The following is a 27,334-nucleotide window of genomic DNA, read 5'->3' on the forward strand; positions in this document are numbered from 1 at the left end:
ATTAATTCTCTGTTGTCTCTGAGGGGTTGCATGGTATTTTTAGCTTGAGAAGGAGAAGGTTAAGAGGTAACATGATAGCCATGCTTAAATATTTGAAAGGATGTCATATTGAAGATGACGGTTGCTCCAGAGAATAGGACCAGAATCAACGGATTAAAACTACAGGAAAAGTGGTTTCACCTCCACATTAGGAATGATAGTAGGAGCTGTTTGACAGTGGAAGACGCTGCCTTGGATTGTGGTAGACTCTCCTCCTTTGGAGATTTTTAAACAGAGGCTGGATGTGTTGTCCTGCATGGCAGAAGTGGGTTGAATTGGATAGCCCTTGGGGTCTCTTCCAAATCTATAATTCGATGATTCCCACTTTTTCTCTACTGCTATAAGTGGAGTTCAGAGTGCCAGAGTAGTTTGCACTGAATTAACTCAGCAGCACAGAGAAGAGAGGAGTGGATGGAACCCTGCCCTTCCCAGTAGCCTCAAGCAAAAGCATACTGCTGCAGCCTCTCCTAGCTTGTGTGTTCTTCCCTGTTAATAACCTTTGCCATCTTGAGTATACTCTGATGTTGATGGCTGCACATGTCCTGGTTTTCATCTGCTAAATGTTGGAGGGTATGCAATAGTCAGATCTTGAGAGTCAGCACCAGCACTTTGAGTTCATTGGGGCTTACTCTCAGGTAAGCAGTTCTAGGACTGCATCCTTGGCAGAACTTGGGAAAGTAAGCTTTGGGGGCTACTGTTGCTGTCTTGGCTAGGTAATTCTGGGGGCTGTAATTCAAAAATTAAACTTCTTTACCAAGCTGTGATCCTGAGTCACGATTCCCTCCTTTCGTTGATTTCAGCTGGGCTTCAGCACAAGTAAAAGCAGCTGGATCAGGATCACCAAGGGGTCCTTCCAGAGAGGATTCATTTGCTGGTCAGAATTGTTTGACTATGGGAAGCCACTGAGTGACCTTGGGCAAGTCACACACTCTCAGCCTCAGAAAAGCCATGATCTTTAGGGTTGCCATAAGCTGGAAACAACTTGAAGGCACACAACAACAACACACCAGCAACTGGCATTGCTTTAAAATGAGAGCTGAGTTGCCCAGGAGTGAGAGATACACATGGTGAAATGGTGGCAGGACCTCAGCTAATTATTATTATTATTATTATTAAACTTTATTTCTAAAGTGCTGTAATTATACACAGTGCTGTACAAAGTCAGTAAACTTAAAGAGTATATAAAAGCCTGCCCAAGGTGTACACTCTAAGATGGTAACAATTAAAAAGAGGAACAGATAAAATTACCATATAGAAAAGAAAAAAAAGCTAACCACCAAATTGATTGTGGGCATGATATAATTGTCAGGACCACGGTAAACAGGTCTGATAAAATAACATGGATGTGGCCACTAGGTGGAGCTGTTGTGCAAATTATTTACAGCTCTAGTGGCAGTGATATGTGTCAGCATTTAAACAATGCATCATTGGAATGTTGATGCAACTGTCAACTGTCAGTTCTCAACTGTCACTGAGAGTGAGACAGTTGGTGCCTCAGAGTGGGTTGTTACTGGTGTCAGCTATGACAGTTGTTGTTATGTAACTGCCTATCTGTTTAGTTGTTATGGTTGTTTGGTTGACAAAGTAACTTATTTATTAAAGCCCTCGTGAAGAGTGAAGGCTTGTTAGTGTCATTATCAGTTGCAGGCATCTCTTCAAAATCCTTCTCCCTGGCATCCTGTCGACGTGGTTCAACTCTGAAGGTGGTAGTGGTGGACACAGCCCGTCATTCCACACGCCCCGACAATAATTAATCACTATCGGAATGATTTGTAGACAGAATAATTCCTATTGGCTTTTGGCCCGTATGGCTTTTGAAGATTGTCGGGTGAACTGAGATGCTGGGAGATTTTTAAATGCCTTACAGAAGTCTGGCTATTGGAGCAACAAAGACGGGGCTGAAGGAACACCTGTGAAGGCTTTGGAGCCCTGCAGATTTCCTGGAAAGGGAAGGTGGCAGCTGACTGAGTCGAGTGCAGAAGGATAATGCGGCCCGTATTGCCAGCGCTACAGAACTCCTTCTCTTGGTATGGCTGCCGGGCATTTAAGGTGGTTTTTAAAGGTTTGGACCATAGCTATGTCATCGTAGCTACATCTCCCATGCAACATTTCCCAGGCATGAGTTTCTTTCTCCCCTACATTAGCACTATCTACTCATGTAACAGCTGCTGCCAGCTACAAAGGCTGGGCAGTTCAAGATCTTTCATCATATCAGGCTCCAAGTAGCACAGCAAATATTGAATTCTTCCACACAAGGAGAGTCATTTCTTTTTTTAAATTATTATTATTCCTTTGCTGCAATGTACTTCTCGCTACCTGTACAGAGGCCAAAGAACCTGAGATGGGCTGCAAACTGTTCATGGTTACGGCAAGGTATGAAAAGATCCCCCAACATCCTGTCACCACTGAGTTGCTGGCAAATTCACAAGAGAAACCAGACATCTCTTCCAATGAGGTATGGAAACCTACTGAGAGATAATATTCCTCCCCGGCGTCCATTAATCTGCTCTCTGTCCAGAATTGGAGGATTAAAAGTTGGTAGGGCTGCCAGGTGTCTATTATTATAAGTAGGGTTGCCATAATTGTCCACTATTACCAGGGACAAAATGTAGGACAAATTCGAGACCAAGCTGTAGGACAACTGCAGGACAAAATTCAGCCCAAAATGTAGGACATTTAAGGTCCTCCATTTTTCTTAAATGTCCTACAGTTTGGTCTAGAATTTGTTCCACATTTTGTCCCTGGTAATAGTGGACAGTTATGGCAACCCTAATAAGGGATATCTTTTATTGGAGGGTTGGAAAGCTTGTTCCTTTCAGGGCTGGCATGCCCCCTTGATCATAAGGGATGACCTTATTTGAAGGCCATATGAGACCGGCAAGTGTCCCTTATTTGAGGACCAGAAAGCTTATCCCTTATGAGATTGGCAGGTGTCCCTTATTACAAAGGATGACTTTTATTTGAAGGCCATAAAGCTTGTCCTATATGAAGCTGGCAGATGTCTCTTATCATATACGATGTCCCTTATTTGAAGTCCAAAAAGCTTGTCCCTTATCAGACTGGCAGGTATCCCTTATTATAAAGGATGTCCTTCTTTGAGGGCCAGAAAACTTGTCCCATATGTGACTGGCAGGTGTCCCTCATTGTAAGGTATGTCACCAACTTGAGAGTTGCAAGGTTTTTCCTTTTATATGGACTGAACAAAATTTCCCTATTTTGGGGGAGGGGGCTTCATAAAGATAGAATTGTGTGCAGCGTGTAAATTATGAATGTGGACAGCATGTTAATTTGACAGAAGAACGAACATGCCCAAGTTAACTGAAATCAATGCTTTCATTGGTATTAGAATTCAAAGACAGAGCTGTGTAGTCTGGAAAATCAGTATGCAAAGGGATCGGAAAGAGAGACGTTGGTAGCATGAACTTTCATAGACTTGAATACATCTGAGGAAGGAGGATCAAGTCGAGGGAGTTTATCAGACAAGGGAAATTGGAAGTATAATCCAATGGCAATCTGAACACACTCATGGGGTTTAACGTTATTGCGGGATAGATATCCTGCCTGTCCCAAAAGCCTCGAGGCGGCTTACAACACAAAAATACACCTTAAAATATAAAATAGATAGATACTTAAGATTTACATAATCCCCTTATTCCCCTATTTCAAACTAAAAGAAAGAAAGAAAAGAAAACCCAATTATCAAATGCAGATTAAAATCAGTTAAGAGTCAGAACTGATTCTCCAGCCAATGGCTTTCCTTCCCATCCATCCATCCATCCATCCATCCATCCATCCATCCTTGGTGAGAGGGATGCAGTGCCTTGTAGGAGGCTGGCTTTTCTGCTGAGTGGTGTAGTTCTTGCCCAGGGCTTTCCTAGCTGCTCTCCCCATTCCTTCTTCATAGCCTTCTTCTGCTTTCCTGGCTGCAGTCCCCATTGCAGCCAAGGCTTGGTCCCAGGTAGGGCAGTTCTTCTAGCCTTCCTGCCGCCTCCTCGCCTCGCCTGTCCCGCCCACGAGTGGCGCTTTAAAACCGCTGCAAGAAGCGCCGGCAGATGTCTGGCTCCCAGGCAGCTTTGGAAGGCAGTGGCCAGAGCGGTCCGCCTTTGCATAGAGGGCTTTGCAAAGAAGGCAGGCAGGGCTGCAGAGGAGGCCAGGCAGCGCAAAGCTGGATGCTGCTCCTGCTCCTGCTGCTGCTGCTGCTGCCGCCTTCCTCCGCCTTTTCCCGGACCTGGAGGACCTAAGAGGCTGGAGGATCGGGGCATCTCCTGCCTGGATGGACGGGGCGGACCCAGCCTTGGCTGCCAAGCGCCACAGGTGAGCCTAGATTTAGGGTTTTGGGTCTCAGGCTGCATCCACACTGCAGGGGGAATCTGGGTTGATCTCGCTTTCGCTGCCAGGGGGTCCCGGACGCCCTGCAGAAACAGCCCCAGCGTGACACCGCTATGGAATTCTGGGAACTGTGGGTTGTTGTGGCGCCAGAAGCTGAGTTGGACTCTGGAGAGCAGGGTTCCAATCCTGGCTCGGCCATAGAAACCTGCTTGTTCAGGTCACACTCTCTCAGCCTCAGAGGAGGGCATGAGCATAAGCCCCTTTGAGGAAACGTACCCAGAAAATCCCAGGATAGAGTGACCATAAGTCAGAAACGACTTGAAGGCACAGAATGACAGGAGTGGCACCAGAGCAAAGCTCCTTGCCACTCTGGGGAGCTGGGTTCAAATCCCAGCCCTAGTACAAAAACCCACAGACCTTGGGCAAGTCACTCTCTCTCAGCCTCAGAGGCTGGCAATGGCAAACGCCCTCTGGAGACACTTGCCAAGAAAACCCTATGATAGGGTTGCTGTAAGTAAAAAAATGACTTGGAGACATACAACAACAAACGAATGCAATTTAGGACACACATTCCAGCACTCAGAGTTGGAGAAGTTACTTTTCTCAAAATCCCCCTTCCTTGTTGCATTGCTTGGAGAGGGTGGGTTGTGTGATTTCATTGCAGTGTTGCACAGTTGCTCATCTCTTGTGGCATCGCTGCCTTTTCTGTTTGTTGGAATTCAAAGATATAGCCGTGTTAGTCTGCGGAATCAGTACATAGAGAGATCTTGTCGCACTTTTGAGACTGAAAGAAAAAAGTGGGCAGCATGAGCTTTCGTAGACTTCAGTCTACATCCTAAAAGCATCTGAGGAAGTAGACTTTAGTCTACAGAAGCTCATGTTTTCTGTTTGTTGTTGTGAACCTATCATGGAGTTTTCTTGGCAAGTTTCTTCAGAGAGGGTTTGCCTTTGCTCTCCTCTGAAGCTGAGAGAGTGTGACTCACCCAAGGTCACCCAGTGGGTTTCCATGGCTGAACCAGGATTCAAACCCAGAGTACAGTGCTCAAACCACTATGCCATGCTGGCTGTCCATTTTTTGAGAGAGAGAAGAAAAATAAATCTTAGGTTTGATGAGGGAATGGCAGAAAATGTGAGAATAAATTGTGTCGAAATGCCCCTACAAATGCCCACAAGAATTGTGGCTCCACTGTCAGCATGGAGATGAATTCACTGTTTTTTAGTCCGAAATTTGAAGGAGACATGGAAAATGCAGAGCCTATTTGCACTAAATCCCCAAGCGGATTTGGCATCAAGAGACACCAGCCACAGGTGTTTAAAAAGTAACTTTCAAAAGTAACTAGAAACCTAGTTACTCTTTCTACTGATAACGTAACCTCCTTCTTTCTTGCCAAGTTGCATTTGACATGTACCTTCATGGCAGCGTCCCCCTTAAAAAGTAATTCATTACAGGTAACTGTGTTGCCTGTAACTGTTTTCGTTTCAGTCTTGCTATTATTCTGCTGGTCTTGCCATAGCTATTGAAAAAAGAAATTTGCAGATTGCAATTCCAGAACAAATGAAACAGTTTGTGTGGATGATGGGAAACAGGTTGGCCTGATACAGAAGGTTGGGGAGGAAGGGAGAGAAAGAATAAGTAGTTAAGGACCCAACCAACTGTTGCAAAACAAATGAATGGCCAAGAAGGGACAAATCCATATTAGATGCCCAGAAGACAGAGTGCCAGGCTGGTTATAGATATTGTGAAAATTGGATGAATGTCACAGAGGAAGAGCTCAGGAAAAAGGTCTCCGCTGGCTTTCAGATCCATGTTGGAAGGAGACCCTGAAAGGCTATCTGCTTCAAGCCCTTCATCACCACTAAAGCAGACCGAGAGAAAGGTGGCCATCCGGCTTCTGTTTAAAATACTCAAAGGAAAGAGAGTCTTCCACCCACAAAGGAACTCTGTTCCACGGTTAAACAGCTCCTGTCTTTAGGAATTTTTTCCTAACATTTCATCAGAATCTTATAGAATCATAGAATCATCTTGCTTCTTGTAATTTGAATCCATAGGTTCAGGTCCTGCCAAAAGCCTTGCTCCGTCTTCCATCTGACAGCCCCTTCCGATGGCCAACATATATCGCCTGGTGACGGTCCCAGCTTCCAGAGCATTCAAAAGCTACTTTTGAATTACAACTCAATCATCCACTGGAGTGATTTTTCTGAGCTCAGGGTCAGGGGTCTGGGCAATGGAAGCGATGCAGGTCATCTTGGAAACCCAGTGTTGGATCCAGACTATTTCTACTTAGAAAAGCCCTATTGAAATGAATGGAGCTTAAATTAGATGTAGGAGTAATTTGTTTCACCGATTTCCTAGAACCATAGAATTATGGAGCTGAAAGGGAACTCGAACAGTTGTTTAACCCTCTGTCAATGTAGGAGATTGATAGCTAAAGCATCCCTATTCGATGGCCATCCAATATCTGCTTTAAAAACCTCCCACAGAAGAAAGGAATCCAAAGTAGTCTGGTCTGCCGTCAAAACAGCTCTTACCAAGGGCTTTGCTCTGAATGCAAATCTGTATCCATCCAAACTACTACTAATATTACTTTGTGATGCTAAATTTGGGGTGGAAATTGCAAGCTGAAACCACTCTCCCTTTAGGTCAGTAAGACAGCAGTAGCAATGTAACTGCATAAACAATCCCAAGTGCCTCCTGTGGTTGTGTGTGTGTGTGTGTATGAGAGAGAGAGAGAGAGAGAGAGAGAGAGAGAGAGAGAGAGAGAGAGGATGAGGAGGTGCACCTTAGCCATCTATGGGCTGCTATATCAATGGGGTGTTGAATCTCTTCTGAGTTCTAGTCTGAATGTTAAAAGTCCCCTAACTGGTATCTTTCTCCCCCAAGGTGCTGAACCTTTACTGAGTTCTGACTTGAACCCAGAGCAGATTCAAGCCCACCCACCCACCCCCAAGTGCCACCAGCAGCCCTGTTTGCCACAGAAGAGACATTGCAATGCCACAAAATGCTGGGTGTGGGCAGTTCTTGGGTCGTAGACTGGCAGAGTGATTTAGGGTGGCCATGTATCCATCACCATAGACATACAGACGTGTGAGTCAGTGTCCATGAAATTGTGCCTGCTGATGAAAGTCATGCATAGCTGGGGAGAACAGATGTGGGTTATGGCCCCAGAACATCTGTACACCCTTCTTAGTGTGAGGAGTATCCTGGATTGGCAGAGGAAGACCCTTTTCTTTGGAAGGAATCTCCTGCTACCCTTGTATCTGTCTGTCTGTCTGATATTCTACCTGTCACTTCAATGGGAACCCAAGGCTGCTCATGAATGTAAAGAAACAGGTACAACAACAGCAAAAGCAAAAGGGGGAGTTGAATCTGCTCTGGATTTAAGTCAGAACTTTAAAAGGGTTACCCTCAGTAAAGGTTCAGCACCTGAGGGGGGGGGGGGGCAAAGATCCCAGCTAGGGGACCTTTAACATTCAGAATAGAACTCAGAACAAATTCATGTAAAGAAACAGGTGCAAAAGCAAAATAAATAAATAAATACAAAATTTAGAAAGTTATTAGTGGTAATATTGCCCTGAATCCTGTATCTTCTACAGTCGGCCTTCTGCATCCATGGATTCTTTATCCATGGATTCAACTATCCATGGCATATATATATATGAGAGCCAGTATGCCACAATGGTTTGAATGTTGGACTGTGACTCTGGACCAGGGTATGATTCTCAGCTCAGCCATGAAACCCACTGGACGACCTTGGGCAAAGGTAGATTTTTGACTTAACTTTGCAGCAGTGGTGCTGAGATTCACTTTGGAAATTTGCCTGCTGTTCCTGAACCCATAAAAGGGAAGTCTTTGGCACTCAGATCTCTTTTGTTGAGACAGGAGGGGAATATATCATTTTGAAGGTGTTGCAAGACGTCGGAAAAACAATAGACACATTGCAAGCTGAAGACAGGGAACAAAGCTGTTTACTGTATTACACCAATGCTCCATTAAACAACTAGGACTTTGAAGGGCAGCTATGAAGGAGCTAGACACAATGTTGTTGTTGTGTGCCTTCAAGTCATTTCCTGCTTTTGACTACCCTAAGGTGAAGCCAACATGGGGCTTTCTTGGCAAGATTTGTTCAGAGGAGGTTTGCCGTTGTGTTCTGAGGCTGAGAGCATCTGACTTGCCTAAATTCACTGGGTTTCCATGGCCAAGCTGGGAATCGAACCCTGGTCTCCAGAGCTGGAGTCCAACACCCAAACCACTACGCCATGCTGGCTCTCTAGACAAGATCCTGGAGTTAAAGAAATATCATTAAATACTAAAGCGGCAATTGCCCATGCCATTGTATGTCAAATTTCTAGGTATGGTTGTGAAAGCCTGACAGGGAAGAAAATGGATAGGACTTATTTGAAGTGTGGTGCCGGAAAGGAGTTCTGCAGATACCATGGACTGCCAGAAAGACAAATAGTTAATAGAACATATCAGGCCTGAACTCTCCCTAGAAACCAAAATGACTGAACGGAGACTTATGACGAGAAGCCATAACTCAATAGAAAGATAATAATGCTTGGTAAGGTAGAAGATAGTAAAAAAAGAGGAAGACTGCATTCCAGATGGATAGTCAGTCAAGGAAGCCAGAGCTCTGCGTTTGCAAGACCTGAGCAGGGTTCTTGATGGAGGTGACTTGGAGGTCTCTCATTCACAGGCTTGTCATAAATCAAAGTCACCTTCACAGCAGTTAGCAACAGGACTGCCATCACTAAAGCTTGTGGGAGTTTTTCTTTGGGACCACAGTACCCAGAAAAGCCTAACCAGTGTTCCTAGTGGCCATGCTGGCTGTGGGATGCTGTATACTACTGTCCAAAAGTAGCACATGTCCAAGCTCTGGATATACCATTTGTCTCTTTGAAGCCAGTGTGGTGTAGTGGTTTGAGTGTTGGATTATGACTCTGGAGACCAGGGTTGCATCCTTGCTTGGCCATGAAGCCCACCCACTGAGTGATCTTGGGTAAGTCGCATTCTCTCAGCCTCAGGTGAAGGCCCCTAAAAACCCCAAGAAAAACCCAAGGTAGGTTTGTCTTAGGGTTGACTGGAAGGCATATAAAACAACAACAAGAACTCTTTAAATGTGGAGGATTCTCAGAAATGTATTCAAAAAGCTGTGTGTCCTAGCTTTGGATGCCACCGTAGGTATCTGTGAGCATCCCTAGATGGTCAAAGAATAGTCCTTTGTAGGTTATGGTTGCTGAAGGCAAGAGGTATGTCTGCTCTTATTACGTGAGGAACTTGACACTCATGGGTTTGGCTCTGACTGGTGGAGACAAATTAGGAAATATGAAGGATTTCAGTACTGGCACTGATGGCATACCCTCCTCGCTCATTTCCCTGATGAAAACTGGGCCATGTGTGGTCAAGCAACCACAGAGTACGGGGAAGATAGGAAACGTTAATGAGGAAGAAGGCTGCAGCAGTCTGCTTTTGCTTGAGCCTCCTGGGAAGGGCAGGATTCTTCCCCCTCTTCTTCTCTCCCCCCTGAAGCAATGGGAATAAGATGAGGACAAAGAGGGAAGGTTTGAGGAACTGGGACATTTTGGAATCAGCCCCAAAAGTGGGAAGATAGGGGATTAACTGGGACTGTCCCTGTCAGATTGGGACAGTTTGGAACCAGTTTATTTCCATGATGTTCACACTCGCCTTGACTGCAATTGGTGCAGTATGTGTGTGGGAGAGCGAAAATCCCACTTAATTCAGTGCATTTGGCATCAGATCCCCAGCAGTTCTTTTTTTCAGAACTACAATGATCCGAATCTCTGATAGTGTGAATAAGCTATTGGATCGATTTGGATCACTCTGCCACTGTTCCGGAAATGGAGTCACCTTCATTTTGATCCAGAACGGTTGCAAGTGGACACGGCGACCCGGGTTTAAATGCCACAAAGAGATTCGCTGGCTTAAAACGTAGTGGGAACACCGAATCGATTTTGAATCAGTGCACAGATGCAAATTTCTCCATAGCATTTAAACCTGGTCAAGTAAGTGTGAATGGGCATGTTGTTATTTTCCACTATGGTGGCCTTTGGGCTTGTAAAGAATATTTGCAAAACACCATATTCATTTTTCTTCTTTGGAACCAAAACACGTGCCTTGCTTGGGAATGCTCAAGTAACCCTCAAATTTGAAAAAGCCCTGGAAAGGATTTGTATAGCTATCTCTCTCCCGCCCATCTGCCTCCCACCCCAAGGAAAGACCCTTCTCTTCCTTGTTTTTCTTTCTTTCTAATAAATCTTTTAGCACCAAAAATTTTCACTTAAAAAAAAATCTCTGTAATTTATTTCTAGTGTATTTGTACTTAGGCGTAACCAGTGGGCTTAGCTTTCATCAAAATGATCTCTCCAGACACACTCTCTAGAAATGGAGAGAGATGGATTGCAAGAGCAAAAGAGAGCAATCGGAAATTATTGCTCTCCACTTGCACTCATTCCCCCCCTTTGTTGCCCACGAAACAGAGCAGAATTGTAAATTATGGCTATTTTAACACGACAGTTAATATAGCTAATTAATAGTGTTCATAAATCTTATTAAATAATATTTACAAGAGCCAGCATGGCGTAGTGCTTTGAGTGGTGATCTACGATTAGCAGAGGACACCAGATTAGGAGGGGTATCCTCCAGAGAACAGGATCCAAATTCAAAATTCAAAATGACCTTAATAGATTTGAAAACTGGACCAAAACTAACAAAAATGAATTTCAGCAGAGAGAAACAGGGAGGGTGCCTGGAGAGCTCAGGTGCAAACCTTACAGTGCTTTATAAATAAATGCTAATAAAAATGTATGATACTACACCTAGGCAGAAAAAATAAAAATAAAACACACAGCTATAGGATGGGGGATACTTGGTTTGACAACAGTCCATGCGAAAGGGATTGAGGGACTTTATAAAGCGGGGAAAAGCAGGGATTTAAACAGTGGAAATTGGGTGAAAATCGCACAATCACAATTAACATTTTCAAACACATGGCCTTAAAGAGCCATTATCCTGGGAATAAACAGGCAATAAAGAGCAACAAATCATTCACAGGATTTCCCCCTGAATAATTTGTTGCTCTTTATTGCCTGTTTATTCCCGGGATAATGGTACTTTAATTGTGACATCGTATGAAAATGTTAATTGTGATTGATCAATTTTCATGTAATTTTCGCTGTTTAACCCCAGTCGTCTCCGTGTGATAAAGTCCCTTGAGTCCTAGCAGACTACAAGTTGAGCATGAGTAAACAGTGTGATACAGCAGCTAAAAAGGCCAATGTGATTCTAGACTGTATCAATGGAAGTATAGTGTCTAGATCGAGAGAAGTAATAGTGCCACTCCTTTCTGCTTTGTCCAGTTCTGGGCACCACAATTCAAAAAGGATGTGGACAAGGTGGAGAGTGTACAAAGGAGGGCCACCAAAATGGTGAAGACTCTGGAAACCATGTCTTAAGAGGAGCGACTTGGGGGCTGGGGATGTTTAGCCTGGAGAAGCGAAGGTTAAGAGGTGACATGATAGCCCTGTTCAAATATTGCAAGAGATGTCATACTGCAGATGGAGCAAATTTGTTTTCTGCAGCTTCAAAGAATAAGACCTAGAGCAACGGATTCAAACTATGTTTTGGTATTTATATCTTTTTGAATATTTTCAAGCCATGAATGGTTGAATTCTTGGATTAAAAAAATCTGTGGATATGGAGGGCCGACTGTATTTAAAACCAGTTAACACAGTTTAAGACCATTTAAAACCATGGACCGTATGCTGATCCAAATGCCATCCATAAAAGCCTGAATGCTTTAGTATGAAAAACGTGTTTTTACTTGGTGCTAGAAACAACACTGGTGTTGAGATTTTGGATCTGAAAACTGTAGTCACTAAAATTTATTGCCTACATTACCGCCTTGCTCCAGGGTACAAGAGAAAACTGTAGCTCAGTGTCAAAATGCTTGAATTGTACACACACACACACATCTCCCAGGTTCTGTCCCAGGCATTTACTTCAGGTAGAAAGCAATAGAATACTCATCTTCCAAAGACCCAGAGAGCTGCTGCTGGTTATCAGTAGTTTTAGTGACAAGATAGAGTGCCATTGTGGTGTAGCGGTTTGAATAATGATTATGATTATAGTATGGTTTGATTCCCAGTTTGGCCATTTTGTTTTGTTTTCTTATATCTCACCTTTCTCCCAATATAAGGACCTTCAGCAAGTCACTTTCTCTCAGCCTTAGAGGAAAACAGTGGCAAAACAAATCTTGCCAAGAAAACCGCTTAGGGTCGCCATAAATCAGAAATGAATTAAAGGCACACAGTAGCAACAACAACAACCAGACACCCCCCTCCAGGACAGGAGTACTGAATATACTCATGTATTAGGCCCTCGACAGACGAGCCCTTTAGCATGTCCTGGTGATGTGCTAGGGTTGCCTCGGGGCGCCGTTTCCAGATGGCCCACAACCCTAGGACATCACCAGGACGTCATCACTGTGCGGTGAAGTATACACGGCACGCACAGCTGTGACATCACTGCTGTGCGCCGTCCAGATAGGCATGTGTGGCAGCGACATGCTCGCGCCGCCACAGGCAGTTTGCGGTGGTGCTAAAAGGAGCCACTATTCAGCGCTCCTTTTCTTTCCACGTATCTGTGCCGCACAATTGGGTTGATGCAGCGTAGCTACACGGAAAAGACAGGCGGCTTCCAGCCACCTCTTTCTGGTGGTTTGTATTCCGTCTATGTCTAGAAATTTTAGTCAAAAAAATTGACCCAAGAAATCTGAGTCGACCTATCCATGGGTCAATGTCAATACTGTACTTTATGGAACCATCCCCTGGTAAAAGGAAAGAGTGTAATCTGTCCTGGATGCATTGACCCCCTTCTACTCTCTCATCCATCCAGCCTTTAGTGTGAGTAACACTAAAGTTATTCCTGCTGGAATTTTGTAAATTCTTTGGCATTGTTTTCCTTTGCTTCATAGATACTTTGTTACATGCCTCTAAATTTTACCCTTGACTTATCAAAATCCATAATTTTGTCCCCAAAACCTGCCCTCGACACATACATGAGGTCGACTTATAGTCGAATATATATGGTATTCAATAGCTCTCTACCTTGAAGGGCATGGTCCAGGAAGCAAGAGGAAAATAGCGGATGTGAACAACTGGCTCTACAGATGGTGCCGCCGAGAACAATTTGGATTTTTGGATCATGGGCTGCGGTTCCAGGAGGGGAGACTTCTGGTAAGGCTTGAGTTGCACCTCCTCAAGCCAGTTGGAAGAAACGGTTCTGCCAACAATCTCAAGAATTTGATCAGGAGGGCTTTAAACTGAGTTATGCCGGAGAGAGAGACAGTATTTTGGAAGGCAGGAGTTCATCACATGCTGGAAATAACAGTCAAACTGTTATGGAGGGAACAAAGCAAATAGGGCAAGGAGCCAGCAGTGGGAGGGAAAAAACCTTACACGGGCAGCAAGTGGGGAGGACCCATGGTCTGCCATGTCTCTACACTAATGAGCATGAGAAATAAACAAGATGATCTTGAACTCCTAGCACAACAAAGGAAATATGATATGCTGTATGTACTTGGCTATAAGTTGACCTCGTGTATATGTCGAAGTCAACTTTTGGGGCCAAAAATGTGAGTTTTTATATGACCCGTGGATACGTCGAGGATCAGACTTAAGGGGGCAGCCCAGTTAATGTAATAATAATAAAGCTTTTATTTATATACCGCTTTTCCTTTCAGATCAAAGCGGTGTACATACAACTGTACATACAGCTGGGGAGAGGCTGCTGGCGATTGCGCGCCCTTGGAAGCCTATCCCCAGCTAGGCTTTCCTTTGTAGAGGCAGCCCAGCCAGGGAGAGACTCCAGGGTGAACACGTGCCCTTGCAAGCCTTTCCCTGCCTGGGCTTTCTCCTCAGAGGAAGCCCACCCAGAGAGAGCCTGCAGGGCAATCGGTCGCCCTTCCCAGGCTCTCCCCAACTGGGCTGCCACCTGCAGAAGCAGCCCAACCGGGGAGAGGCTTGGTCGAAGGACCTATTGCTCCATGCATAAGTCTACCCAGGATTCTGGAGGCTATCCAAGATACTTGGATAGTTTATAGTTTCAACTATTTTAATTTGTTGTTTTTAGATAATTTTATTGAATTGTTGTAATTGCAATTGAATGTTATAACTGTTTTTATATTGTATTATGGCATATGTCATCTTTTATCAGATGTGAACTGCTTTGATCTTGAGGAAAAGCGGTATAGAAATAAACAGTTTATTATTATTATTTATTATTATTTTGGGGCAAAAAATTCTTGACTTATAGTCAAGTATATACGGTAATAGGCATCACTGAGACCTGGTTGGATGAGTCTCCTGATTGAAATGTAAGAATAGAGGGGTATAACCATTTAAAGAGAAATAGCCCAAACAGGAAAGGAGGAGGAATAGCATTATATGTCAGGGATGTGAAGAGATCCAGGACTACAATCCTGGAAGCCAGGTGAAGAGCATCTGGATAAAAATTAAAGGGGAGGGAAAGATTTGGTTCCAGGGCACCCTGCAGATACCAAAATCCATGGATGTTTTCCTATTAAATAAAATGGTAAAATCAGGTTTTGCTTTTGGGAATTTATATATATTTAAAATGTTTTCAAGCTGTGGATGCTTGAATCCATAGATTAAAAATCTGTGGATATGGAGAGCTGACTGTATGTATGCACATTAAAGAAACAAAATATTTTTATTCATATACTATGTCAAATGAGTAAAACCAGGATGTCTTGTCCATATTTGTTGCTTTTTAAAAAACGGATATGATTTAGATTGCTTTTAATTGTAGTGGCAGTTTAATGACATGTTAGCTTCTGCATGCTTTTAGTGATGTGTGTTTTTAAGCTGCTTTAGTCTTGGTAAGCTTCCGTGAGTTTCATAGGAAAAGATGGAGAGGAGGCTATAAAGAGAATGCCGTGAGAGACACCCCCAAATAGTTGTGACTGTACAAGGTTTCAAACAGACAGATCAAAGCCATGTTCTACCAAAAGGAGACCACATCAGCTGGGAGAAAAGGGTATTTTTGCTGGTGGATGAAAAAGCACAAATCTTTTTCCCGCATTGGGAAATCTCGATCCCCGATTTCTTTTCATGCTAAATTGTCAATAGGAAGACATTCTGCGGAGAAGCCTGATGAGAAACAGGTACATATTCACTAGACCCTGATGGATGAGGCTGTCATTCCACTTAAATTGGGTGTTTTAAACAAGGATGTTTGGAGAAAAAAGAAAAGAACTGAGAGAATGTGTAGGCAGCTGTCAGAGCTGATTCCAGGAATTTGGGTGGAGAGGGGGACCAGAACTTAGAAAAGTTACTTGTACAGCACTGTCAGCATGGTGACTGGACAGGATTTTGGACGGTGACGGCTGACAGTTTGCATGTCAGTGGAGCAGTGCATCTACTCTGGGTTCTAGCCTAAACTTTAAAGAGGTTATACAAAGTGCTGAACCCTATCCTCAGAATAGGTTCAACTCTCCGAGGAGCTTATTTAAAGTTCAGACTAGGACCCAGAATAGATTTGCCACACTCTTGGCATGAAGGCCACCAGCTGCTCTTGGTTCTGGGAGCTGTCATCCCAAAATCTCATTTTTCCAAGCTTTTGGAGCGTGTGGATGGAATTTCTTCTCATTAGGAATGGGCCAGTTGGGAATTTCATTTCAATTTGAAGTCAAATGCTTTCATGGCCAGCATCCATAGTTTTTTGTGGGTTATTTGGTTCTGTGGCCATGTTCTAGAAGAGTTTCTTCCTGACGTTTCGCCAGCATCTGTGGCTGGCACCTTCAGAGAATGCTTACCTGGAAAGGAGTTGGGTATATTCCAGGTTACACAATATATATTTATACCCAACTCCTTTCCAGCCAAACATTTACTGAAGATGCCAGCCACAGATACTGGCAAAACATCAGGGAAGAAACTCCTGGCCACATAGCCCGAAAAACCCACAAAAAACTAATTTCATTTCAGTTTGTTTTTGAATTTAAAAAATTATCCAAATCTGCAAGTTACCTCCTATAGAGATTAGAAAGAATTTGAGACTAAACAAAGCTCAGTTTGAGAGATACTGAAATTGATTATTTTATCCACGCAGGTCCTGAACTTTAGTGGTTTGTCCCTACATTTGGCTTTGAATCCCTTTGTATGCATCCCTGAGTGTGGCGTAGCGGTTTAGTGTTAGTCTACAACTCTGAGACCAAGGTTTGATTCCCCATTTGGCCATGAATTCCATTGGTGATCATGGGACAGTCACATACTCACAGCCTCAGGAGAAGGCAATGGCAAGCCTCCTCTGAGCCCCCCCCCCCCTTTGCCACATCCGATGTGGAAACAGGGCATCTGGACACATCGGGGCAGTTGGGGTCCCATTTCTGCATCAGATGCACATTCTCAGTACCAGCGAAGGTAAGGGTAAGGAGTGTGTGCTGATAGCAGGTCCCAGGAAGGTGCAATGACGGGTGTGTAAATATCTGCCCATCCCTGTGAACCTGGGTGCTGACCTGGGTGAGCACCAGGGGGCATCTTGGCCCATCTGCTCAGTGCCACTGTCTCAAAGGTGCTACAAGATCCCTATGCGCACCAATTTATGACTGAGTAGCAAGCAGCAAGGGGTGTGTGTGTGTGTGTATGTGAGTGTGTGTGTGTGTGAGAGATTGAGAGAGAGAGAGAGAGAGAGAGAGAGAGAGAGGTGAGGTACGCTTTGGACTAGATAATGCAGAATGAAAGACAATCACCCAGGATTGGCAGAGGGAGAGATTTCAGTCAGCTATTTGTGATTAATTATAGCTCTTTTCAATTTTCTATTAACCCAATAAATGGCTAATCGCACACTCATTAATCAATTAATTAAGTTGGTCTCTATCTCCAGTATGTGATGCCTGCTTAGTTTTCATGATTAATGTAATGGTCCTCCTTCAATCCAGGCTAGTTTACTGCCAGAAGCTTGACTCCTTTGTCATCCCCTGCAGTCTCAGTTCGTGGGACCCAACTGGGATTACTTGGAAGTAAACTTTTTTCAGGGAGGTTCTTCCCAACTGAGTGCACTGTGTGTAGGATCGCAACCTATGGATGCTGCCACACTTTTGATTTCATCCAGTTTGACACCGGTTTAACTGTCATGGTTCCATCCTAACGAATCATGGGATTTGTAGTTTGTTGTGGCCCCAGAGCTCTCTGACAGAGAAGGCTAAATACCTCACAAAACTACAGATCCCAGAATTCCATAATATTGAGCCATGACGGTTAAGGTGGTTCAAACTGCATTGATTCTGCAGTGTAGATGCAGTCATTAATTACCCCAAATGTGTCTCTGAACCACAGCAGCCTTTCCCAAACTGGTGCCCTCCAAATGGGTTGGACTATAACTCCTAACATCCCCAGTGAGCATAGCCAACAGATCTGTGGAGCATTGTGTTCGGAGTAGCTCAGGACTTGAGAGCAATATATTACAAATAGTTAGCTATTAGTAATAGTTACCCATTGCAATTAATTCCTTTTTGCATCCACTAAAACATACTGTATTTTCCGGCGTATAAGACGACCCCCAACTTTTATTATAAAAAAATAGAGTTTAGGATATACTCACCGTGTAAGGCTACCCCTATTCCTCGGAAGTCGACAGCCGGCCGTGCATGTGCGCGCCGGCTTCTAAGGGGCCTCCAAAAGCCCCTTAGAAGCCGGCATGGGGCAGCCACCTTCCCAGGCCTCCGGAGACCTGAGAAGCCTGCGGCCCCAGAGCGTGCGCCCCCGGTGTATAAGACGGCCCCCAACTTTTGACCCAATTTTAGAGGGTCAAAAAGTTGCCTTGTACGCCGGAAAATACGGTAACTACATCACACAAATATTATTAAGAAGAATTTTTTAAAATTTAATCATTTATTTAACTGCTTGCAACTACCCCCTGTCATGTATTAACCAAAATGCAATTTAAAAGGATTTGGAGGAATCTAAAATAGTGTAACACAGATGGAAGTCAAAATCTGGAGATTATCAGACGGGGGGAAATCGGGGAAGAAAAAGGCATACTCCCGCCAAAGTCGTGCAATCACACTGAACATTTTCAGATGACGTGGTGCTTATCCAGGACTTAACCCATGAAAATCCAGGAATGTTCCAGCAGCAAACAAACCAGCAAACAAACCAGCAAACAAACCAGCAGACTTCCCCATGAATGGTTGTTTGCTAGAGCATTACTGGATAACCGTGATGTGTTTGAAAATCTTCAGTCCAATTGCACAACTTTGCCAGGTGTATGCCTTTTACTCCCGGCTTTTTGCCCCATCTGATAATCTCCTTAGAGACCACAAAGGCTTTAATAAGAAGCCTTAGCTCAGTGCCAAAATGAAGTCATGGATGGAGGATGGAGCCATGGCATTTAAAGTGGTGTCAAACTGCACTATTTCTACAGTATAGATGCACCCACCATCACCATAAATAATTGCTTTTAATGCATAATGGTCTTGGTTCTGAGGATCACTCAGCCCCATTTGTTTTTCCTACCATCAGATCTCTAAACGTCTTTTGGTGACACTCTGAAATGCAAAAATAGGGAAATACTGAAAAATGGTAAGGGTCAGAGGTGTTTTTTCTCCATTTTTCCAAGGACTGAATTGGAAATATGTAGTACACTAGAGGCAATGGAAGGAAAAACATTTTCCGTTATGCCATATTCCCCTTCTTTCTTTCTGTTATGACCACTGACACACTGTGTTTTAAAATAGCATTATGGCAGCCAAGACTCAAGTCAGATCCAAGATTCTTTCATGCTTATGGAGCAGTCAGACGACTGCATTGTTACATAGCCTTAAAATGAGACTCCTTATTTTACAAGAAATCTGTAACTGGATTCTCAGTCTGGGAGGTCACTGAATTTAGATCAGCTGTACTAATGAAGCGTTTAATATTGTCCCTTTATACTGTTTTTATTAGTGTCCTTTTGCCCTAGTGAATGAAGGAGAAGGCCTTCTTGGTGGCTGATCTCAGATTCTGGAACTCCTTTCCTAGGATGCATCAACACTGTAGAAACAATGCAGTTTGGCACCACTTTAACTGCTGTGGTTCTACTCTACAGAATACAGGGATTTGTAGTTCTGTTAGGCCTCTAAAGAACTACAGAACAGAACTTTGGCAGGGAAGGATAAAGACCTTCTAAAAATTAAACTAAAGATGACTAAACTGAGCTTGCTGTACTTTGGTTTATCCTGCCTTCTTCTTTTCCTACTGCCTTCTACCTTACCAAGTATTATTGCTTTTGCTAGTGAGTCACATCATGCCAAGATATGTACAGTTGAGTCATCTTGGCTTCTAGGGAGAGTTCAGACTTGATTTGTTCTGGGATCCATTTATTTCTTCTTTTTAGTGGTCAATGCTATCCGTAGAAATTCTCTCCAGCACCAGATCCCAAATGAATAATTTTTCTTCTCATCAGCTCTCTTCAGTGTCCAGATTTCATCCATACATAGTGATGGAGAATACAATGTCATGAACCATCCTAACTTTGGTTTCTTCTTGTTGTGTGCTTTCAATGCATTTTCTACTTATGGTGACCCTAATACAGATCTATTATAAGGTTTTCTTGACAAGTTTCTTCAGAGAGGGTTTGCCATTGCCATCCTCTGAGGTTGAGAGAGTGTGTGACTGGCCCAAGGTCACCCAGTGGGTTTCCATGGCTGATCTGGGATTTGAACCCAGGTCTCCCAGTGTCTTAGTCCAAAGCTCAAGCCATTGCACCACACGTCTATGATTTATCTCTACACATCAGGATCTTGTGTAATTCCTTCATGGCTGCCCTTCCAAATCTACTCTTCTTTTGATTTCTTGACTGCTTAGTGACTGAGCCAAGGTATGGAAAATCCTCAACTATTTCGATGTTTTCATCATCTACTTTAAAGTTATGTAGGTCATCTGCGAATATGAATCCGTAACTGCAGTACCGATTGCCAGTCAATAATAGTAATGATGATGATTGCTCGCTCATGCTGTTTTCAGCAGCGGGAAACTTGTTGATCTGGAGCCACATTATCCTACAGCCTTTGATCTCTCTGGACTCCTAAGATCACAATTTTCCACCAAAGAGAAAGAGAGAGAGTGAAAGAGACAGACAGACAGACAGACAGTGATACTACATTACACTTGCCTAGTGCAAACATACACTCTCAAAATTAAATGATAGTTGTGCTACAATGTTCATCTGTCATGCAGCAGCTAGAAAAGCCAATATTATCCTCGGCTGCATCAATAGGAGTGTAATGTCTAGATCGAGGGAAGTAATAGGACCGCTCTATTCTACTTTAGTCAGGCCTCACCTGTAATATTGTGTTGGGTACTGGGCACCACAGTTCAAGAGGGCTGCGGACAACTGGAGTGCATCCAGAGGAGGGCAACCAAAATGGTGAAAGGTCTCGAAACCTCCAAGCCCTCTGAAGGGTATGTTTAGCCTGGAGAAAAGAAGGTTAGGAGGTAATGTAATAGCCTTGCTTAAATATTTGAAGGGATGTCATGTGGAGCATGGAGCAAGCTTGTTTTCTGCTCTGGAGACTAGGACCCAGAGCGATGGATTTAAGATGCAGATAAAGAGATTCCACTTCAACATTAGGAAAAACTTCCTGACGGTAAGAGCTGTTTGGCAGTGGAAGATGCTGCTGCCTTGGAGGCTGGTGGAATCTCCTTCTTGGAGGTTTTTAAACAGAGGCTGGATGGCCATCTGTTGGGAATGTTTGGATTGTGTCTTTCTGCATGGCAGAATGGGGTTGAATTAGATGGCCCTTGGTGCCTCTTCCAACTCTGGGATTCTCTGTGCTGAATATCAAGATTGTTCAACTAACTGCATATTCGTCCTGTGTGCCTGCTGCTTGTCCCATGGTGCAGTGGGGAATGTGCAGTGGCTGTTTCCAAAGTCCTGCAATCACTGGGTGTCTTGGAGGTTTTCTTTTCCTAAGGTCACCATAAGTCAAAGTCAACTTGGCAGCATATAACCACCACAACAAGGGCTAGAACCTGGACCTCCAAAATTCCAAAATAACTTTCTAACTTGGGGTAGCCAATCTTCAGCTAACCAGATGTTGTTGGATTGTAACTCTCAGCATCTGACCACTTGCTAGGGGTTATGGGAGTTGCCATCCAAGAATAACTGGAAGGCCATGCTGCCCACCCAGTGGGCAGTGGGCAGTAAACAGTGGACAATGGGCCGTTCTAGTATGGCTACAAGTTGTGGAAGAAATGTCAAAAACCCAAACATATTGCAAGCCCTAAAAAGCAAGCTTCCCATTTCCTGAAGTCTGTGAAATGGAAATGAATAAAAGTTCAGCATCAAAAGCTTTGGGTTTTCCTCTATAAGAGGGGTAGGAATCAAGCAGATCTTGCCAGACTTCCGCTCCATAGCCAGATCTGGCATCTCAAGAAGCAGGCGCTGTTAGCTCATTTGTTTTAACTGTTCAAATGCACTCCTGGCCACAGCTGAAACCTGGGCATCCAGGCTCAGAGCGGAGTTCAGAAGGACACCCAAACCTGCGAACAGCTCTTACTGTCAGGAAATCTTTTTGTGATGCAAGGTATGGGAAAAGAGATTCCACCTTAACATTAGAAGGTTCTTTCTGACAGTAAGGGCTGTTCAACATTGGAACATATGCCCTCGGAGATTTTGGTGGCGTCTCCTTCTTTGGAGGTCTTTAAGCAGAAGTTGGATGGCCATCTGTCAGGGATGCTTTCATTGTGAGTTCCTGCATGGCAGAATTGAGTTGGACTGGATGGACCTTGCGGTCTCTTCCAATTCTATGATTCTACGAGATTTCAAGGAGAGTGTAATCCCATCCAGCACAGGCAAAGTCCCTATTCCCTGATCTGCCTTCCGACTGACCAGGAGCACCTCTGTCTTGTCTGGATTAATTTGTTTGCCCTCATCCAGTCCATCACTGTCAGCAGACATTGGTTCAGTACAAAGACAGCTTCCTTGGAGTCAGATGAAAAGGAGAGTGAGAGTTGGGTATCATCTGCATACTGGTGACACTGCACCCCAAAACTCCAGATGACTTCTCCCAGCAATTTCATGTAAATGTTAAACAACATGGAGAACAGAATAGAGCCCTGAGCCCTGAGGTCAAAGGGTTGAACAGAAGTCCCCGGCTACTTGGTGACTGCTCCATGGGCTCCTAGTCACCCTGGAGCAGCAGCAGAGCAGCCAACCAGTTGGTCTTCCTTTTGCTGTAAGGCTGGTGCAGGCAGCTGCTGCCGTATTCACACATGAGAGGCTGAGACAGAAGAGGAGGCAGTGGCTGATAGAAGAGGTGGCGGTGGCAAGCTGGGTTTGGCTCAGATAGATGCTGCTGCCCAGGTGGCTTCTGCACAAATGGTAGATCTAATATCAAGAAATATGTGTTGGGCAATGCTAGGCTTGTCGCTCTGGAGGAAAGGGGGAAATAGGCTGAAAAAGTTTGGGGACCACTGGTTTTGTCCAACCCTCTGCCAAAGCTAAAGTTTTCCTAAGAAGTGGCCATTCGGACTCTCTAACATTTAAAAAAGACCTTCTGGAATCTATCTTAAAACCTCCAATAAGTATTTTTTAATGTGAACCTCTATTGCATTACAGATATTTATTTTCTGCGCTTTTCCTCTTAAGAAAAAAAAAAGAAGCGGTGGATTTTTTTTATTATTTCATTATTTCTCTTGTGACTTAATGATAATGCTGAGGTTTCTGTTCTGTGGCTAAAACAAGATAATAAAAACTACCGTTAACGGTTTCTGTTTTCAACTTGTATTTCCCCCAACCAGTTTCCCAGCTGGCAAAAGAGGGAGCTATGCATTGTGTGTGTGCCTTAAGGTGCAGCTGTTCACAGCTCCATCCCCATCAATAGGTACATTTTGCAATTATTGTTAGAATATAACAAAGTCATTTACACTTTCTAGTCTCGTAAAGACAGCAAAAGAGTACCATTTTAGACACTAAGAAGTCTATTATACAAAACATGTTTCTTGTTTTTAGAAATATTAATGTTTGATCAGAAAGAAAGTATTGCATAGATTTTTCCATTTCCCCAAATGTCTTTTTTTTCCCTCCAGAAAAAAACCAAAAACCAAAAACTTGTACAGGGATATTTTTTTTGTCTACATATCCCCAACATTTCTGGAAAGTTTGTAACACTAGAAATAAAATGTCCAGTTAAGTGAGAATTTGGTGCTTTTGCAGAGGATATAATATTGTTGGTTGGAATTCAGCATGGAACTTATATCTTCCCAAGTGGGCTTATATGTGCAGGAAGTAGAGTTGAGTAATTTCACAATATCTGTATTCAGCTAGAGACTGCCATTAACATGTGTAATGTTACACAATCCATTGTGTAATGACAGCCGGAGGAATAACTGATGTGTCACAGTTCCAATGAGCACCAATTCACATTGGAACATTCCCAACCATAGGATCATAGAATTGGAAGAGACCCCAAGGGCCATACATTCCAACCACATTTCGCAAGGTACTCCTGATAGATGGTCATCCAGTCCCTGTTTGAAAACCTCCAAAGAAGGAGACACCACTACTCTCAGAAGCAGCATCTTCCACTGTTGAACAGCTCTTACTAGACATTCTTCCTAATGTTGCGGTGGAATCTCTTTTCCTGTAGTTTACATCCATTGCTCCTGATCCTATTCTCTGGAGCTGCAGAAAACAAGCTTGTTCCATCCTCAATATAAATCCTTTCACATATTTAAACATGGCTATTGTCCCACTTAACCTTCTCTTCTCCAGGCTAAACATATCCATCTCCCTAAGTCCCTCCTCTTAGGCCATGGTTTCCAGACCAATTTGGTTGCCCTCCTCTGGACACACTAGCCTCCAGTTTGTCCACATCCTTTTTGAATTGTGTGATGCCCAGAACTGGGCACAGTATTCCAGGTGAGGCCTGGCCAAAGCAGAATAGAGTAGTACAGTGTGCCTGCACCATACGTGGGTGCACCATACCCAGCTTTCAGTTTACGCTGAAGCCATGTGATGGAGGTGCATGTGGTGCATTGCACCATGTGCACGAGCCCCATTCTTTCCAATGGGGCCCGAGCATACTCTATATTTCCCTTAAGTGCATGGGCGGAGTGGGTTTCCAGAACAGATCAACACATAAGAGAAGGGATGACTGGACTATTACTTTCCTTGATCTAGACACTATATTTTCATTGATGCAGCCTAAAATGAGCATCTGGCCACCAGCTAAGAAGTACTGGAGTACAACAGGTGTGTCCAGTGTGGATCAGAAGTGACCAATGCACATCTCAAGTGCCCAATGAGTGCAAAAAGTGTCAAATGCACATCAGAATTGCCAGATGTTTACTGAGGGTGCCCACTGTGCACTGGAAGTGTCTGGTCCACATTAGAAGCATCTGGTGTGCGTCAGAACACTTTTTTTTGGATTTTATTAAATTTTATTTCACAAAACTTCAAATACCATTTGGTTCCATCAATTCTCTAGCTTATAAGGTAGAATCTGTAATATTGCAGAAAAAACATCAGTCTTTAAATAAATTTCTTAATAGTATTAAATTGTATCAATGCTAATTTATGGTCCTATGTTTTCCCACAGTTTCGCTGTTTATTTCCATTTTTCATCATACTGTTGAGATGTTCTATTACTACCATACATTGACAACATGTCTAATACAGCAAAATCATTTAGTTTTAGAATCCATTCATCTACTGTAGGTATTATGTTGGATTTCCAATATTTCGCATATACAGGATCAGTCTGGCGGCAGTAATCATGTAAAGTAATACACTCAATTCATCTTGAACCAAATTGTCAGGGATTATATCCGTTATATTCAACAAAAAAAGTTCAGGACTTAATGGTATATTCTTATTAAGAGTACTTATAATATATCCTATGTATTTGTTTCCAAAAAAAAATTGCTTTACGACACTGCCACCACGAGTGGGATAAAGAACCCACTTTTCCATTACATTTCCAACAATTCAGATTCCCGTGTTTGCCTATTTTAGCCAGTCTGGTTGGGATCATATACCATCTAAACAAAAGTATACAGATCCAATAGCATCACTAGAGTTGGTGTCACGCCAGTTCAGTTTATAGTATCTGTCATTCCCATGGCTGCACCTCTCTCCAGCTGGGGATGCATCTGCACTGAAGAAGTAACGCAATTTGACACTGCTTTAACTGCCATGACTCAAGCCTATGGAATCCTGGGATTTGTAGTTTGTTGTGGCACCAGTGCATTCTGACAGTGAAGGCTGAGTAGTATCTCACAAAACTACAAATCCCAGAATTTCATAGCATTGACCCATGGCAGTTAAAGCAGTTTCAGACTGCGTTAATTCTTCAGTGCAGATGCAGTCCCAGTGAGAATAATATCCCTGAAAATAAACAAAGAAATGCAGCAATCCTGATTTGCCTGTACATTGGCAGGCATCCTGTAAGACACAAGAAGATGCCCATGACAACAGTGAGTACCACTCCTTCCCAAAACATGTCCCTTAGCCTCCCTGGCCCCATGCTTTGGTTTCCCAATTTTCTAATCGTTCTTCTCTCGTTCCAGCCCGAGGCCATGTATTCCTTTGCCAATTGTTCCAACTGGGAACTGATGTTCTCCAGCCTTGAGGTGCCCATGAAGTCAGCTTATGAAAACCTCTGCAATGGTAGCAACTTGGAGGGGAACCAGAGTTACTGTGACCCTGAAGTCTTGAACATGACTGCTGAGCAGCTCCGGATTAAGTATTTGGGACCCCGCCAGTCAGATTTCTTTGTCCCCATCTGCACGACGTACCTCTTGATTTTTGTGGTCGGCGCCATGGGAAATGCATTGACTTGCCTGGTCATCATCCGGCACCGTTTCATGAGAACGCCTACCAACTACTACCTGTTTAGCCTGGCTGTCTCTGACCTCCTGGTGCTCCTCCTGGGAATGCCCCTTGAGATCTATGAGATGTGGAGCAACTACCCTTTCCTCTTGGGGTCCAGCGGCTGCTGCTTCAAGACCTTGCTCTTTGAGGCCGTCTGCTTTGCCTCCATCCTCAATGTCACTGCCCTCAGCGTTGAGCGCTACATTGCTGTGGTTCACCCACTCAAGGCCAAGTATGTGGTGACCAAGAATCATGCCAAGAGGGTCATCATCACAGTCTGGGTGTTGTCTGTGATCTGCTCCATCCCAAACACCAGCCTGCATGGGATCCAAACCCTTTACGTCCCGTGCTGGGGGGTGGTCCCAGACTCAGCCACTTGCACTCTGGTGAAGTCCCGTCTGATGTACAACCTCATCATCCAGGTCACAACCATTGTCTTCTTTTTCATGCCCATGGGCGTCATCAGCATCTTGTACCTCCTCATTGGGCTGCAGCTGAGGAAGGAGAAGATGCTGGAAGCCCTGGAAGCCAAGTCGGGAGGCAACTGTGACTACCACAATGTACGCCTCCAGCAGAAGAAGGCCCGGAGGAGGCAGGTGACTAACATGCTGTGTAAGTTGGGGACGAGGGAGTTGTGGAGTTGGGCACTCAAGGCCCTTCTAGAGCAGGAGGTAGGGAATGTGTGGCTTTCCAGACCTCATTGACACTGAAGAATTAATGCAGTTTGACACCACTTTAACTGTCATAGCTTCATTCTATGGAATCTTGGAATTTGTAGTTTGTGGCTTCAGAGTTCTCTGACAGCGAAGGCTAAATAACTCATGAAACTACAATTCCCAGAATTCCATAACATGAAGCCCTGGCAGTTAAACTGATATCAAACAGCATTACTTCTGCAGTGATGATGCAATCTCAGAATCCTCTTTCACACTATGCAACTGCAGCACTTTGATACCACTTTAACTGCCATAGCACCATCCTGCAGAATCCTAGGATTTGGATTTTGTTGGGAGACATAGAATTCTCTGCTAGAGAGCTCTAATGCTGTGATTCAAGGGTGGGCAGTAAATAGTTCAC

General features: G+C 43.8%; 1 protein-coding gene across 2 annotated transcripts in view; it reads left to right on the forward strand.

Annotated features, from left to right (window-relative positions):
* The first annotated feature begins 1,477 nt into the window (after positions 1 to 1,477).
* LOC149317887 (neuromedin-U receptor 1-like) overlaps positions 1,478 to 27,334 on the forward strand; it is a 32,137-nt gene continuing 6,280 nt past the window's right edge. The window contains exons 1-2 of one of the 2 annotated variants that reach the window (XM_089507472.1): positions 1,478 to 2,494; positions 25,954 to 26,853. In XM_089507472.1, the coding sequence (XP_089363598.1) occupies positions 2,381 to 2,494; positions 25,954 to 26,853 (1,014 nt within the window). In that variant the 5' untranslated portion in view covers positions 1,478 to 2,380. Of the gene's footprint in view, positions 2,495 to 25,953; positions 26,870 to 27,334 lie in introns of both variants that reach the window. The other variant, XM_089507465.1, reaches the window with a different exon arrangement.

Source organism: Sceloporus occidentalis, unplaced genomic scaffold, assembly GCF_023333645.1.
Source record: "Sceloporus occidentalis isolate IW3139 unplaced genomic scaffold, rSceOcc1.0.p SCAF_2, whole genome shotgun sequence".
In the NCBI taxonomy this organism is placed as follows: domain Eukaryota; kingdom Metazoa; phylum Chordata; class Lepidosauria; order Squamata; family Phrynosomatidae; genus Sceloporus; species Sceloporus occidentalis.